This window comes from Meleagris gallopavo, chromosome 5, assembly GCF_905368555.1.
Source record: "Meleagris gallopavo chromosome 5, MGAL_WU_HG_1.1, whole genome shotgun sequence".
NCBI lineage: Eukaryota > Metazoa > Chordata > Aves > Galliformes > Phasianidae > Meleagris > Meleagris gallopavo.
Genome location: NC_139408.1, coordinates 3,750,535 through 3,767,333, shown reverse-complemented (window position 1 = coordinate 3,767,333; position 16,799 = coordinate 3,750,535). Strand labels below are relative to the sequence as shown.

General features: G+C 37.9%; 1 protein-coding gene across 1 annotated transcript in view; it reads left to right on the top strand.

Annotated features, from left to right (window-relative positions):
* Positions 1-16,799, top strand: part of NELL1 (neural EGFL like 1) — a 278,173-nt gene that overhangs the window by 249,359 nt on the left and 12,015 nt on the right. Inside the window, 1 exon segment of the mRNA XM_085223918.1 lies at positions 8,133-8,273. Within this exon segment, the coding sequence (XP_085080044.1) occupies positions 8,133-8,273 (141 nt within the window).

The following is a 16,799-nucleotide window of genomic DNA, read 5'->3' as shown; positions in this document are numbered from 1 at the left end:
TATTTGAAAAGAGGGTAGCAGTAATGACTGAAGTTCTTAATCCCAAGGATTTGCTGAGTTTTTCACCTGACGTGGCTGGTTCATTTGATATGTGTTTCAAGCATCTTGATTTTCTGTCTCCTTTTTGCAACGGGAGCCAATAACTTTGGATTTTCGATGTGGGAACATTTTTAGCTTAATTCCTGTGTTTACACTTTTAAAATCTGTGATAACGTATAGAACAAACAAACCTAACATTACCATGAATTCTGGTTCAAATGGATGAAAAGGCTGGAAGATATTAAGCAATCAGTATTAGCCTTTTCAACTGCCTGTTCACTGACTGCTGAGGATGCACAGGACAGTTCTTGAACTGTCCCTAGTCAAGTGAGGCTAATCCTGGCCCTCCTTCTGCATGTTTGAGGGTGATGTTTGGATCATTCTTTTGTTCTCAAAACTCTACTAGATTTCTTACAACGTTTTTACTTATTATTTAGTGCCATGAATTATAGTGCTGTCCAAATTGTCCAGGAAAGCTTCTTTCGTGCATCTCAATATACTTACTGAACTGTGTGTGGGAAATCACAACACACACTGCCTTTCTTTTATGATGCACGTGTTGTGACAGAGTTAGGAAGCTGGATAAATTTAACTGCCTTGGGGGTTGATGGATGCATGGGTAGTGGTGTGATCGGAGAAAGTTCCAGCAGACTGAAATACAGAATGACCTTTACTTGTATTATAAACATGATGAAAGACTTTTGCTTTCTTTTAAATGATTCTTCTGGTCTTTTGTTATAAAGGATCTTTTTGTTTAGCCTTCCTATTACCGGAAATATGTATGTATATATTCCAGAGTGGACAGGCATCTTCCATTGAATGACAGCAGCTGTAATTCAGTGTGTTGTCTGGAATATCCACCACAAATTTCACTCTCCTTATGAAACTGTGTCAGTACATTCTTCAAGAGCATGCTCTTTTACCATATGCTCTGTATTGATCAACCCATCCTGAACCATTTTTTTCCCTAATTAAGGATGCAGAGAACTTTGCATTATTCCTTTTATGATCTCAAGAGCTCTTTTTACAGTGCTTGTTTGGGGATTTGCTTCCTTGGGAGAGTTTATTACTGTATGGATGAGAATGCTTTTCTGAAGCTGTTAATCATTCCACGATTAAAGAAAACTAAATGAGAATATTTCCCATTATTACTAAAGTCTCCAGAGTGCTATAGGGTGTACACACTATTATAATCTAAATCTGCAATTTGTCTTTGCTCCTTGTACCCTTTGGTACAGTAATGTATACTTGGAGAAGAATTTTAAGGGGAATGGTTGACACTCCCCTACCCAGCCACAGTGAACAAAAAGTGCTTTTTGCCATTTTCTCATCAGCTGCTGCCTCCTGTTAGCAGTGAGATTGTTTTTGCAAGAATTATTTTACCCTTTGATTAAGGAAGGGCTCAAACTAATCAAAATAACTTCCTAACATTGCAGACTATTGGTCGTGCAATATAAGTTTCCCAGTGAAATGGAGGAGAACTTAGCATGCAAATCACTGTAAAATTCTTTGAGGCAAATCACTGAAGAATGCATGGTAGGGAGCATCTCCTTTCTGTCACAGGACGTACTTGATAAAGTAATACCTATTTCATGGCTCTTTGATATTGAACTTTAGTATAGTTGCTAGATAGATAGAGTGACGTATTCATTATGTAATATACCTAAAGAGAGTAAATGAATTAGTCTGCTAGCACTGGATAATAATAGGGCTCCTCAATGAAGCTCTGCAGGTATAGCTGATGTCATTCGAATGATTCTTTCCGTGCAGTACACTGATGGGTACGTTTGGTTGAGAATACCATTTGTCAATGTCCTGTTTCATAAGAAGGAACATTCATTTTTTTGTAACCCCGATGAACAAGCTTGCAGCCTGCAACTAAATTATTTTAGTAATTTTATTTGGAGTGAGCATGCCTTTTCAGAACATCACCTATTTTGTTTTAACAAATATCTCCATAAGGTGATTCTTCTCAAATTCTGTGGTGTTGGTAAGGAGTCTGTAGCTCTTCAGTCGTAGTATGCCAAAATCAATTGCCAAAAGAATTCTGATTCTGGTTGACGAATTCATCTTTTTATCATGTACATAATGCATTTTGCCATCCAGATTTACTGAAACGTAGTTCCACAATCTCTAATATGTTTTTAATATGGTCTTACCACTCAATGAACATTAAATGAATCTGAATGTATAGCATTTATGCTTTGAACTAAATTTAAGCGGCTTTGGTCATAAAAGTACTGTGCTATTAAGGACAGATTTGAATATATGTATATATATATATTAAGTCTACATAATCCTAACTTTGTGGAAGCATTTCTCTGTGTGCTGAGAGCTTCACTGATTACAGGTTGCTGACGTGAAAGATCTCTCCTGTTGATACTGTTCTCTCATTGTATTCCAGTGTGCAGCTCTAATATTTTGAATAACTGCTTTGTATGGAATAGCTGCACATACAATCCCACAACTTTCTTGTATTAGCAGTCAGGGATGAAGACAATGAATATTTCTTCAAAAATTCCATGGCTGAATGAAGGTTGGCCTTACCACTACCTGGTTATTTGAGAGCTTCTTTTAGAGTGTCGAGAATGATAACCTCAAAGCTAGGAAACTGGACTGCAATTAAAAATTGAGGAGCATCTCACGTATTGGCTTTGGGCAGCTCTGGTCAGTTCAGTGTATCTTAGTTATCTCACCTGTAAACTGTGCATGATACTGCTCTCTTCTGCAGAAAATCTAACCAAAGAAATCTAATAAATACTATTTGACTAATGGTCTGGCTTTCTATACAAAACTGTTACCAGACTAAGTGTACATGGTTGACCTTTGGATGGAGATCATGTGTAATTGTTATGTGTTTCGACAAATATAGAGAGAAAAAGAATAATTTTGGAGTCCTGACTAACTACTCTGATACAATCAGGAAGAGCATGAAGTCAAGAGAATATGAGAGGAGAATTCCTGAAGGTTGTGGAGTATTTCCTTCCAGTGCTTGAAGGGAACATATAAACAGGAGGGGGACTGGCTGTTTACGAGGGTGGATAGTGATAGGAAAAGGAGGAATGGTTTTAAACTGAGCCAGGGGAGGTTTAGGTTAGATATTAGGAGGAAGCTTTTCACACAGAGGGCGGTGACAGACTGGAGCAGGTTGCCCAAGGAGGTTGTGGATGCCCCATCCCTGGAGGCATTAAGGCCTGAAATCCCATCTGTTTTCAGGATTATGTAGTTGGAGAGGCATGTTTACCCTAAAATCTAACAAACAGCCTGTGCTTCAGTTTAAAACTTACACTATTAATTGCAAAGTGAGTCTGCATGTTTCTGGCTTGGAAAGTGATAATTACAGTCCTGTTTGCAATGGAAACTGAAAGGCATCACTAAATGTGAGATAGTTCTTCACCCTGCCTTGGATATCCCTGCCATGCTTATCACTGAGCAGCCTGACTGCAGTTTTTGTTTCCCATGTCACCTAGCAGTCCCTAAATATGGGAATCAAAAGCTCCTGCTTTAGCTCCAGTGTTGTGAAGTGACATTTTTTGGTGTCATTCAGGTCCGTTAGGCTGCAGACTCCAAGTGTGCTGCCTATTTAGCATACAAATAGACAAATAAGAGTGCATGAGAGAGACATGCACCAAAGTGATAAAAACATCAGCTTGTTGCGTGTATTAAGAATGAGCTTCAGTAAATTAGATGTTATATAAAAAGAATTAATCTTAAAAATTGCTGGTACCACTGGTCTGTGTTATTATACTGATACCAATTTAATTTCATTTTTTCTTGTTAAACTCATCATGCTAAATTTGCACTTGTGTTTCAGATGATTAAAAATCTTGATAACACCAATGTGGCATTACACAATAGAGCATATTACAGCTGTTCTTTAATTATAATGAGTGGTGGGCGCACCTTTAATCTCTGAAAGCCATTTTGTGCCATTAAATTGCTCTGTGAGATTGATTATTCCTGAATTTGAGTTGTGTTTACTATCTCAACAAATCCAAAGTGTTATAGTTTAGAGCTGGGTCCTTAAAATAGAAAAGTAGGGCAGAACCTGTGCCATTTACTGAGGCAACGCTGTTCCTGCCTGAGAAGGAACTGCAAAGGCCAATATAAATATAATGCAATTAAAATCAGTGTGTGAAAACAGCCATGACTGCTGGGGAGAGAAGAATATGTTATTTGGCACTGTTCCCTCCCCCTCCCCCCCCAGTCTCCTAATGAGTTAAAATGAAAGTAATTAAAAAAGAAGCTAAATGTCAAGGAAGGATTTCCTGTGCAGCCTGTTCCTGGCTTTGGTCAGATAGAATGGAGTCTCTATCACCTCAATGGTGAGGCAAGAAATTGATTATTGAAGGTGTCAGTAAGTATGGCTGAGATGTCTTTCTGTCCATTCTGTTTTTTAGCATCTCTGTGGTCCTATTAACAAACTGGCCTCATGAGGCTGAGTGGCAGCCACGAGTCATTATTCAAATACAAGGAAATTATACAGTTATCTGTGTTACTCTGAGTTGCCATTTGTTTAACAACTAAATTGCTGTACCGTGTCTGAGTCATTGGTATTCCAGGCATGATGGATTGTAACCTGTGACAAGGTTGGAGTGTTGTAGCAGCTTATACTGCTCACTGGGAAAAAGTAGCAGACTCCTAGGATGGCCACTGTCAATGTATTAGTGCTTTGTGTTGTCTGTGTTTAAAAATAAATGCAGTGCCTTCTTGGGTGACTGCAGAGAACTCTCAAAACCCACATGGAGTTAATCATATGGCAAATGTAAGAGTTACTAATAAAGAATAAAATTCAGCCTATACATAATTTCACGTAGAACTGCACGATTATGATTTGCTTGCATCAATTTAGGCACGTGGGAGATTTCTTTAGAGAGAACATTTTCATCTCTACTCATGTGAAGTAATTGTCTTTGCTTTCAGGGTTGATTTGAAGCATTGCAGTGACTCTTTGCAGCAGGGCAGCTGTGTGACATCTCTTTCTTGCTAATGCTGTCTCCTGGAAGAGTGTGTTGTGCACAGAGCTCGTGCTGCAGTTGTCTGGGTGCATTTTTCTGGTGTTCTCCTGTAAGGTGGAACACAAAGTTGTAGTATCCACAAAGTTGTGGGTAACAGAGTTAACTGTCAGGGTATGATTTTAATTCAGGAAGCCTGAGACTTGTGCAGCCCCTTCTTGTTGGTACATGTTTTTCTTGCTTAGGTCTCCTGATCAACAGCAAACCAAAGATAAGGATGTGTTTTTTTTTTTTTTTTTTTGCATGAAAAGGACTACCATAGAGTGTGATGAACAGATGCTTTTATTACAAAACTCTTCTGTCTCATGGAAACTGCAGATTGTTAGCTATTGTGTCACATTGAGTAGTTTTCCTTTTAGTATGCTCACACTGTGACTTAAATATGATGAAATATTAGAAAAAAAAAAAGGAATCATTTTAATTTTACTTTTTCACTAAGTCTGAAAGCACTGTGTTTTATTTGGAGGTAAATTATGCTATTTATCTTGTGTACATAAATACCTCTATGAATAATGCAAGAAGTTGAGATGATAGAAATAAAAATTACAGAGCTGTCCTTAACAGACTGGATTAACATCCTGCGAGAGCTTATTTAAAACCAACTGGTGCCTTTTTTATACAATACAAAAATGTGCCATTTTGGAGCTTTTGCAAAGCCATTGTAGTGGAGTGTTGCCAGATTCATTAACAATTCTGTAGTAATGACAGCTAGATAACAGAGATGGGGTACAAGCAGGCAATGGAAGGACCTATACAAGATGCCTTTTGCATGGATGTTGTAAGAAAACTTGAATGAAAAGAACTGCTATCAAAACCATAGCACTTCCAGACTGAAGTGAACTACTAAGTGAACTAGTGTCATGGTTTATGACACGCCATTTGTTTCTGTCCCTGGCATGGGTAAGGCACTGCTGGTGGAACTCCACTCATTAAAGATAACAAGGAATAGAGGAAGAATTAATAAGACTGAAAGCAAGACTGAAAGCCCGTTGTTTTTTTCCATCTCTGCAGGCTTAAGAAATTGTTTTGTGTCTCTCTAAAATTCAGTGACCAAAAGCTACTGATGGATAGAGTACTGCCATATGAAAGTCATGTAGTCTTTAGATCATTGGGTATGTTATTTTAACTTGCTTGGCATAATCTACAGAGAGTCAAACATGGATGCTCTTCTTTTTCCATTAAGCAAGCTGCTGATCAGCTCTGGTATCCTGGCAGACTGTACGAAAAGTGGTTTACCAGTCAACTAATTTGCTATAGCATGAGCCAAGGTCAGATGCACTTTCAAAAGAGCTCAGTTTAAGAAATGCACCTTTGGAAAACTATAGGTTTTGTAAGTTAAAAAACATCAAATTGACTGGAAAGAGCCCCAGGACAGGACTGCCCCATGGCAGCAGCCTTTGAGTGAGAACATTCTCAGATTCGACACTGGGGAAGAAGAGGAAGCAAGAAGAATTCATTTACAATTGACCCGCAATAGCAAAGTCACTCACTTTCCAAATAGGATTAAACTTGTTCTGTCAGCCATGACATGTGAAAAGATCATGGTTATAAATACCATTTACCATAATGAATTGGATGTGTCTGAGTTTGCAAGCAGCACTGGCCACTGATGTACAGCTCGATTTATGCAGTGTTTTAACACTAAAATTAGCCTCTGCAAAATAAAGGGAGTGCAGAGAAGATTGTAGCGTTGAGATTGTAAAACATAAAAAAAAAAGAAAAAAGAAGGAATTGCATTGAAGAATATTTCATTCAAATCATATTTGTTGTGTGTCAGCGTGACTTCCTGCAGTCAATGAAACCACATTGATGTACGTATTTTTTTTATTGAGATAAAAACTACACCCTGTGGTTACTCAGTAACCTTAACTCAGTCTTGCATCAGGATCACACAGTATTTGCTTTTTAATGCTTGCAGAACTAAATGTAGATTGAGAATCTAATTTCACAAAATTTGTGTGTTCAATATAGGCCACTTTATTTGTGTTTTCAGTGTGCAGGCTGCCGAGGAAAAATCTCAGTGGCTGAAAGGATATATAATATTTAGGGATGATTTGAGATGCTTTTTAATTGATAACGTACTGGTTGAAAACCGTCCAACATTAAATAAAATAATAAAAAGGCTGAGCTAAAAAGAGGTATCAAATATAATCGCTTCTTAAATTACCAGAAGGTTAACATATAATTAATTTGTTAATTTTAATTACTACCCTACAAAATGTGCTGGAAATATGCTCAAAGGGGAGAAGCAGCCAGGTGCCAGGCGTGATTAACCAAGGTTACTAGCAATTAGGAGGTCTCTATTAACCACGTTATGGAAATTTTAAAAACACATTTACTGAAACTCAGCAGGGTTTTCAACTTGCTCTGTGTTTCCACTACTTTAGACTTACTGGTGTGGTATCACTGGCTTCATTCTCTTCCAACTAAATGTTTTACTGCAGATGAGACACAAACTGCCTTTTCTTTGTTATGCAAGCACTAGGTATTTGTTTAGCTCATATAAACACGAATGATTAATTCTTGTTTGCAAAGAGTCCTGATGTCTTGGCACACGGAGTGCCGGGGAGCTGCAAAGTATTGCAGCTGAGCACTGGGAAGGCCAATCCCAAAGAGAAGGTTGTTGCTTTCCAAGGTGCTTTGGGACACACAGTCTGTATGTACAGCAGGAGTGTTGCTGGAACGGCCTTTCCAATCCAGAACCTGCTCTACAGTGCTTTACATTTGCAGTCTAACTTGTGACTTAAAACCAACAAACCGAACTCGCATCAACAACAAGCAGAACAAAATTTCTGTATGTTTGCTTTGCATTTTAAACCAAATGCACTGTGGGTGAATGTCTTATATGTATCAAATTCCACGATGTACTGCTGTTCTGTTTTACTGCTGCATCGGTCATGTTGAAGTGTTTGTTGTTTGGAAGCATGATAAACCATGATCCGTTTAAGGAAGACTTTAAAAAAAATGAAAACAAAAAAACAACAACAACAAAAAAAAAACAAAAAAAAACAACAACCTAAAGCATTGGTATCATAGGAAATTAATTTCCTGGATGGCTTGTGTTTTTCTCTGAGGCAGATATTGATGAGTGTGCAGAGGGGATCATTGAGTGTCACAACCATTCACGCTGTGTTAACCTCCCAGGGTGGTACCACTGTGAGTGCAGAAGCGGTTTCCATGACAATGGAAGCTATTCTCTTTCCGGGGAGTCCTGTGTTGGTAAGCAATGATCAGCATAGTGCTGGCTTTTTGTTTGGTTTTTCTATTTTCTTTTTTCTTTTTTTTTTTTTTTTTTTTTGCTTTCTGCATGGTGTTATAAAGTCACTGCTGAGACACTGTCCTTAACAGTTTCTGTGTTTAAGGCTAAAATGAGAAAGCAAGCAAGCGTGTCTGCGTTTGTCAGCATCCCCAGCCATGTGGTGAGGGCGCTAGTTTAAGAGGCATCACATTTCTGAACGATTATTACAGGAGGGAGGCACACGGAGATCCAGAGTGTGACTTAGGATGCTTTGCCATTTATCACAATAAGCTGCTTTACAACCTGAAGGGAGGGAGGGCTTTCTGGGGAGCAGAATGGCACACAGAAGGGAAAGAGATGCTCCTCAGCTTTCAGATCTCAGCGCAGCACAGTGAGAACACATTCGGTGCATGTCCTTATCACTCTGATATGTTACTTTTGCTTTCTTTCCTATCTTCATCATTTTATTTTTGGAATTATGCAAATAGCGCCCTGCACTTTGTGCACTGTATTTGGAGAAAAACACCCTGAGAGCATGAAGGGAGAGGAATTTTTAAAGGGTGCGGAGGAGTTTGTCAGTTCTTCCTGTGATCATTTGTTTCTGTGGGAGGATAAAGGATGAGGCTCCGTGAGGGTTTATTTGGAGCTGGTTCTCACAATCTGGTGCCCTGAATGTTCATAACACTTTGTGTCCCAACACAGCGAGTCAGCAGGAATGAAAGGATAGTGAAGGCAGCTACCTCTGCTTAACAATTTTTCTAGCTGTTTACTTATTCTCGAAAGTCTTGTACATCATTCCTATATGATATTATCAGATGTGTTTAAAACAGTTTGCCAAGGATCCCATTATAGCTACTACTGATGCAGTTCTCTTAATTCTCTATCCTTTCTTGGGAAATGCAGCTATTTCATCTCTGCTCAATTCTCTGATTTTCTATAAGAGCATTTTGCTTTTCTGCTTCTTCTGTGAAGGACTTTCTTTTAATGCACTAAATCCTGTTTATCGTGCGTAAGTGCAAAGGGCTCTCTTTAAGATTTAAAGTATACAATTAAAGGAAAAGTTGGAATCATTTTTTTTTTCATATGAATTTATAAATTGTTGTAACACACATTCCAATCTTTCGCAAATTGTAGCTATTAGAGGAAATGGGTCCTTGGAATGAGATAGCACTGTGATTTAAAAATGCAGAGGAAAAATACTTATTATCAAAAAACAGTATTTTGTAGATTACCCTGCCAAACTATATTAGCTTCTTATATATTGTCCTAATCACTTTTTACAGCATTTTGTTACTTAAATACCATGTGATAATCATACATTCTTAACCAGGTTCTCAGATGTTAAGAATTCTGCTCTGGTTTATTTAAGTACTGCAAAATGAGTGATGGGCCGAGCAATATTGAAAATATTTTATCAGAAATCAAAGTGATGTGAAATAGCCTCTGAAAAGCTCTGAGGAAATTGGAGATAAAGGGCATTTGCAGCGTTCCTGGTGTCTGCTTGTGCTGCTGCCATGGTGATCTCCATCTCTTTCCAGGCTGACCTTAGGTAGCTGTTTTCTTGCTTGGAAAATACAAGACTCAGATGGGTTGACATTGGACTTGATGATCCTAGGGGTCTTTTGATTCTAAAAGACAGATGCACAGACATGGCTGTGGTTTTGAATGGCCTATAGATAGGCTCAGTGGCTGAAAAGTTTGTGTTGCTATTAAAGTGAAGGACTCTTGGCTATCTCAGAGCAAGAAGAATCCCTCTATCTTCTGGGGAAATTGAAAGGATGAGTTTTGGTGAAGATAAACCACCCTCATTTTGACCTGCACAGCACACTGGAAGTTGGTTAGATGAGGTGCTCTTCTTGCCACATGCAAGCTATAAACAGAATGTGAAATGAGTGATGTTATTTAACTAAGTTGCTTTTCTGAGCTACTGCAGGAGATACCAGTAATGAAGAGATTAAACATTTCTTTTGTTTTGTTATACTGCTTAAGCACTTAGAAATGAATTCAATGACTTAGCTAATCCATATGAACAAAGAGATTTCAAAATGTGAAGTTTATTTAAAAACACAACTAGGAATTGGTCAAAATTGGACAATAATGCACGTTCTTGCTTCAACTTAGTTACTTGAACACTGGCTTTTGTCATGTTACAGAGCTTATTTACACAGTGGAGTACTTAGGGTCAAGGCCAGAGTCGCTCTCTATTTCAAACAAGAGGGTTCATTTGCTTAGCAACAGCATTTTGTCCTAGGATTGTATTTTACTGAAATCCTAGTGTGCACCTGAGCTGGATTTGGCCTGTTGCCCTTCAGTATGTTTTGAAGCATTTCTTCCTTCCTGAAGGACAGATCTTGGAGAACAGTAAGCAGGCATAGGAGAAAATAAAAATAAAAATGTTAAAATCTGCAACAATAAAATAATAATAATAACAGATGAAAAATCATAAGGCAGTGAGAGGGAACACTGAGCTTTGGTGCATAGCCCAAAGCCCAGGCAGCTGGTGTGGGGTGGCTCCCCTTTCCCTCTGAAGGTGGCACTTGATCATTGCTTGTAGGTTCTCAGCAATGCTTGCAGAACATTTAAAATATATATATGTATCTATCTGTAGGGTGTTGTGATACCTCAGGGATTCTAAAAGCTTTACCTCGTTGCCTGTGAGAAAATAGTAGATGTGGTGGGGAAGTCATAATATTGTGCTAGAGCTTGGGCAGAAAAGATGAGTGACTTGGCCAGGGCGCTTCAAGCTTGACTAAATAAGTTATTGCTCAAAATGTCAACATAGATGACTTGGAAAAGGGAATATATTTTCACAGCCATGCTTTTACAAAAGATGTCAGCTTAATAAGGAGATGATGAGCAGACTCAAATTAAGAGAATATAATTTAATTTCCAGTGGTATCGTTTTTATGAGGCACTGGCCTTTTGCACTATATTATTTAGAATATTGCTTGCAGACAAAAGATGATTGCTGTATCTAAGTTGCTACCAAAGTTTCTTTTGCAATAAAAATACATAGACTGTAGTTGCTAGATGTTCCTCTTTTCCTTCTCTTTTCCCTTTCTTTTCCCTCTCCTTTTCTCTTCCCCCCTTCCTTCCTTTTCCCCTTCTCTACTTTTTTAAAATACGAATTTTGTTACAATTTAGGATTTAAAAAACCCATCAAAATGCTTTATAGAGCATTTCTTGTCAAGATGCACAGTATCCCAGTATTAACTACTATCCACTGTAACCATGCTGATACAACTGGCGTGCATTGCTGCTTCTCTGCACCTGTACCTGTTGCCAAATACTGCTAGTGCAGTGGAGTATTACTGAATAAACTCTCAATACTGAATTTTCAGTGTCAGCCTTGAAGATCATCAGAACCTAAAAAAGGGAAAAACTGTCAAAGAAAATGCTTTCTTAGGAGAAGTAAACAGTGTGTCACAAAGCTCGCTCCTATCTGCAGGCTGAAAAGAAGCAAATTAAAGTAAATTATACACATCTCTCTCCATATCCCTTTAAGAGAGTGGATTCTCATCTGAAGAGAATTATTCAATTCACAGAGCACTGAATTTCCGATTCCTTTTATACACTGCAGGCTTTAATACACTCCATAGTGTGCTACAGTGTTCTCTACTAATTAGGTTTGAAATCAATGGAAAAGCAGGTTTGTTTTCTGTTTATTGTGCCCTCTTTCTCTGTCAGACAAAAAGCTAGATCCATCCCATCCATCAGAAATTTTTCTCTCTGCAATTGCTTTCCTACCGTTAGAGAAGTGGAATGTGGGCAGAAAGGTTTAGGCGTACAGAATGTCCAGGATCAACTCTAGAACTTTATTTTGCTCATTGAGCATAAAGCTCATGATATTAGTCTCTATCTGTTGATTTTGTGTTGCAAGATAAAAATAATCTTGCTTACTTTCCGCTTAGCAAATTCTGATTCTTGTGTTCTGTGAGAAATTTGAGTTTCATGTCTTTAACATAATTGTGCTTAGCAGTTTCTATACTTCCAGAAAGCTTTAGTAAATCCTGCATTCTGCATCTGATCTACTGTACAGTGTTCTTTAATAGACCATTATGTCTCTATAGAATACAAGTACCATTATGAAATATTTTCTAACGAAAAAAATGTGCCTGTTTAGTGATTTTTCAAAGATGAATCCAAGCCACTTTTTTTGTTTTAGAAGGAGGAGAAATACATAATTTTGTGACAAATTGCATGTGAAAAATGATTTGTCAAAACAGTGCTTAGTTACACACATTTGTTTGGGAGTCAAGCATACATTTTTCACCTAATATTATATGTAATGGCTTAATGTAGCATAACAGTTAGAATTAGCACATTAGTAGGGTTCTTTCTTCTGCAACAACTTATCATGGTATTACAGAGCACCTCGCTGCATGACATGCTTGCACACATTTATTAAGATGCTATAGAAAAGTCACATCATTAAAACCTGAATAGCCTGAAAAGCTAAGAAATAGAGTGGCTGGGGACTGGTTTGAAATTTCAGTGAAACCAAGTTAATGAACTTCTGTTGATATGTATAGTCATGCTTGTCTTCTACCCATTCAAATACAATGTCTGTGGGACCTCTCATAATATCTGAGGCAAATTACTTCTCGTTACAGCCAAAAAGGATGGAAAAGGAAATTGCATCTCAGGGGATTATTCTGTTCCATTTTGATTCTGCTTTCTTGTATGCCCACGTTACCAAGCTATATTTATGTACTTCAAAAGCATATTAAGAAGTGAACATATCTTGTGTGGCTTTTCTTTTTTTCCCATCCACACAAAAGGTCTGGTTGCATTATAGCTAAAATATCTATCAGGTACTTCTGTTGTGTGCTTGTGTAGAGAAGCATACATTTAAAGTATTTGAAGAGTGAAGATTTCGATCAGTTTTACAATAGCCCTGTACAATGTTTGAGGTGGCAAGTCTTAACAGCAGTCACTTTGCTGTTGGTGATATATTGTTGATATAAAATAGCAGGCTAGCCATATAAACATCTTTCTGTTTATAGTCAATGCTGTTCTGTTCTTGCACTCTTCACTCTTGAAAAGAAGCTGTTCAGTGGAGAAATAAAACTCTGCCCTGTTTACTTGTGTTAATTAGTAGTTTATGCAACAGATTATGCAAATATAACAAGTAATCTTGCAAAATCATACTCTAGGTTTGAATAAAAGCAGGAAAATGAAATTGTATTCACAGGTTGACTGTGAAGTACTGATTCCTGCAAAATTCAATAAAGATGTCTTGTTCTTGAGTTATATAGAAAGACTAGGGATTCTCCTTGCTATCTTGTATATTTGCTTTCTGTTCTTAAAAACTGCTTAGTTTTGTAGACGAGTATTTCACCTTCTGCCTGGTGTTGTTACGATGGGCAGTACTATTTGTGGACAGTTTTGCCTTGTGTTTTGTTATATCTTGCAGTTGTGGGCCAATATCTTCCGAGACCAGCTGTGGGAAAGCAAATGGAACCTGATGGGAGCATGGGGAATTTGAGCTGAGCAAGGATTTGAATAATATAAAAATAATCTATACGCAAGAGCTTTATCATACAATTTTCATATTCATTAGAAGATTGTTTTGGACATGTTCAGAATTTTAAACTATGCTGATTTCTCAACAGCTAAGTTGACACATAAATTCCAATTGTTAAGAGAAATTTCACAGTAAATATGACTGTAGGTCCTGCATTTTTGTCACAACAACCCCAGGCAACCCTACTGCCTTGGGGAGGAGTGGCTGGAAAGCTGCCTGATGGAAAGGGACCTTGGTGTACTGATGGACAGTCAGCTGAATATGAGCCAGCACTGTGCCCAGGTGGCCAAGAAGGCCAATGGCATCCTGGCTTGTATCGGGAATGCTGTGGTGAGCAGGACCAGGGAAGTCATCCTGCCCCTGTACTCGGCACTGGTGAGGCCTCACCTCGAGTCCTGTGTTCAGTTTTGGGCACCTCAGTACAGAAAGGACATGGAGGTTCTGGAGCAGGTCCAAAGAAGGGCAACAAGGTTTGTGAAGGGCTTGGAGAATGTGCCCTACGAGGAGAGACTGAAGGAAGTGGGGCTGTTCAGCCTGGGGAAAAGGAGGCTGAGAGGAGACCTTATTGCTCTCTTCCAGTATCTGAAAGGTGATTGCAGTGAGAGTGGGGTTGGTCTCTTCTCACTGGTGACAGGACAAGGGGAAATGGCCTCAAGTTGCACCAGGGTAAGTTTAGGTTGGATATCAGGAAAAACTTCTTTACAGAAAGGGTTGTTAAGCACTGGAATAGGCTCCCCAGGGAAGTGGTTGAGTCACCATCCCTGAATGTGTTTAAAAACCATTTGGATGTGATGCTCAGGGACATGATTTAGCAGAGGGTTGTTAGGGTAGGATGGTTAGGTCATGATTGGACTTGTTGATCTTTAAGGTCTTTTCCAACCTGAGTGATTCTATGTGACTGTTTTCTTCCTTTTTTTTTACACAGCCATATATATGCTGATCTCACATCCATGTCAGCAATACCATGTGATCTTCATTAAGCTAACTAGGAGCTAAAAATGGGGGAGCATTTGTCAGTGGTTTTCTTTTTTTTCTGTGTGTGTATGTGTTCCCTCCCCACCCCCCATTTCTTTCCTTTTTGGGTTGCTGAAAGTACAAAAATACAACAACATTATGTCTTATTTTCCTCAAGTTCCTGGGAATGCTGACTGCTTGCTCAGACTTTTAGAAATGTAATCAGTGACAAGAAAAAAATGCCAGAGGGATGTTCTCAGAAAATTAGCTCTATTAAAAGTTCAGCTGGAAATGAGTGCAGTGTCCAAGCTTTTTATATTTGATTAATAGCTAAAACTTTTAAATAATAAATGTCATAAAATAATAAGAAACCATCATTTGCATAAAGAAAGAAAAAAAAAATGAGAAAAAGGAGTAGCAATTAGGAATTTACGTTCATGCTGTGTTACTCAGCTTTGCTCGATTGGTTTCTTTGTCAAGAATGTCCCATTTACCAGGTTGGGCCTCTTTTAATAGGGACATCCTTTTTATGCTGAACTGAAAGAAGCAGCAGTGTGTAAATTGGGCGCTCTTCCCTTTTGGATATATATAACACATTAAGTAGTGTAGTATGAACAGGTCGACACCACTGAGAATATGAATAATGTTAGTTTTGATAATTGCTAACATCTGGCTTTCCATAAATCTGTTGAATTATATGGAAGCAGAATTAGTTTTCTGTTGCATAAGTAAAGAAATTACATGGAGCTGTGTAGGCAATATGGCTTTATGTTCATCTGTGAATCCTTTTCATTTTGAACTGTGAAAGATACCCCTCTAATCTGCACTGTGATCCCACTGCATACTCTATATATACATCTCAAAAAGCCCTTAATATGGTGAAGAGAATATTGACAATTGAATATTGCCTGTTGATGTCAACAAAGACCAAGTGAATGCTGCACCTATGCCTTTTTCTTTGACAAAAAAATATAATGCAAAGTCTACTGAAAGGAAAACAGGCTATTTTAAAAAGTATTTTTAGTCTTACTGTAGCTGTTTGAGTATAATTCCTTCCATACCAATTTATTCATAGCTCTTTTCGTGTCACTCTTCATGGCTTTTACTTCCATCGTACTCTGGCTCTGCTAAAACAGTGAAGTTTCAGTTTCTCTTTGTGGAATCCCTGCTACAGCACTGCTAGTGGGCTTTTCAAATACTCTGTAGTGCTATGGCATGAAAATAGAGCAGTAATGTTCTTTTTTGGTGATTAATACCATTTTGGCAACAAGTAATGATGAATCAAACAAGGAATTTTACTAACCGGATCGGCGGAAATTTAGTGATTTGACTGTTAATTTCCTTCAGATTGTTTGGAGAATTCTTAATATCTTTCTTTAAGTTCTGGCTTTCTGAGGAGAGGAGTGGTGATCCCATGGCATTTACCCAAGAAGCATGGCATCTAGCCATCACATCCCACTTAACTAGAGTTTAGGTAATTTTTCTTCTTAAATTCTTTCGAATTTTTTAAATTCGTTGCTTTAGAGAGGAATTAAAAGTACTGTTGGGTAATACTGAACAGTTATAAATTTCACCCTAGTGATAAAAGTATTTTAAATGATCTGAGGATTCTTCCCTCTAATTTCTGAATGCATGTAATTGTAATCAGAAATTTTCATTATAAAAAACCATCAGATATTTCTATAGGATATTCTTCTCTAGTTTCCCTCCCAATGTTGTTTAGAGCTTTCATTGTTAAGGCTGAAACAAAAGAGACTCACTGGTTTACTGGCTCTCCTCAGAAGAAATTTTAATGGGATACTGTAGTTCACTTTTCTCTAGTGTATAATGATTTCCTTTTGTTACTTTTCTTCTTTGTGCCATTGCTAAATCACACTATTCTTGCACAGCTTCAATACTTTTTTTTTTTTGTGTGTGTGTGTGTATAAGATGCCTCTGATTTCTTTGATTTTTGTTTTTATTTAAATTCACTTTGCTTTCCTACTACGGGAAAAGGATGCACTTCATAGCTATTAGTATGGGAAAC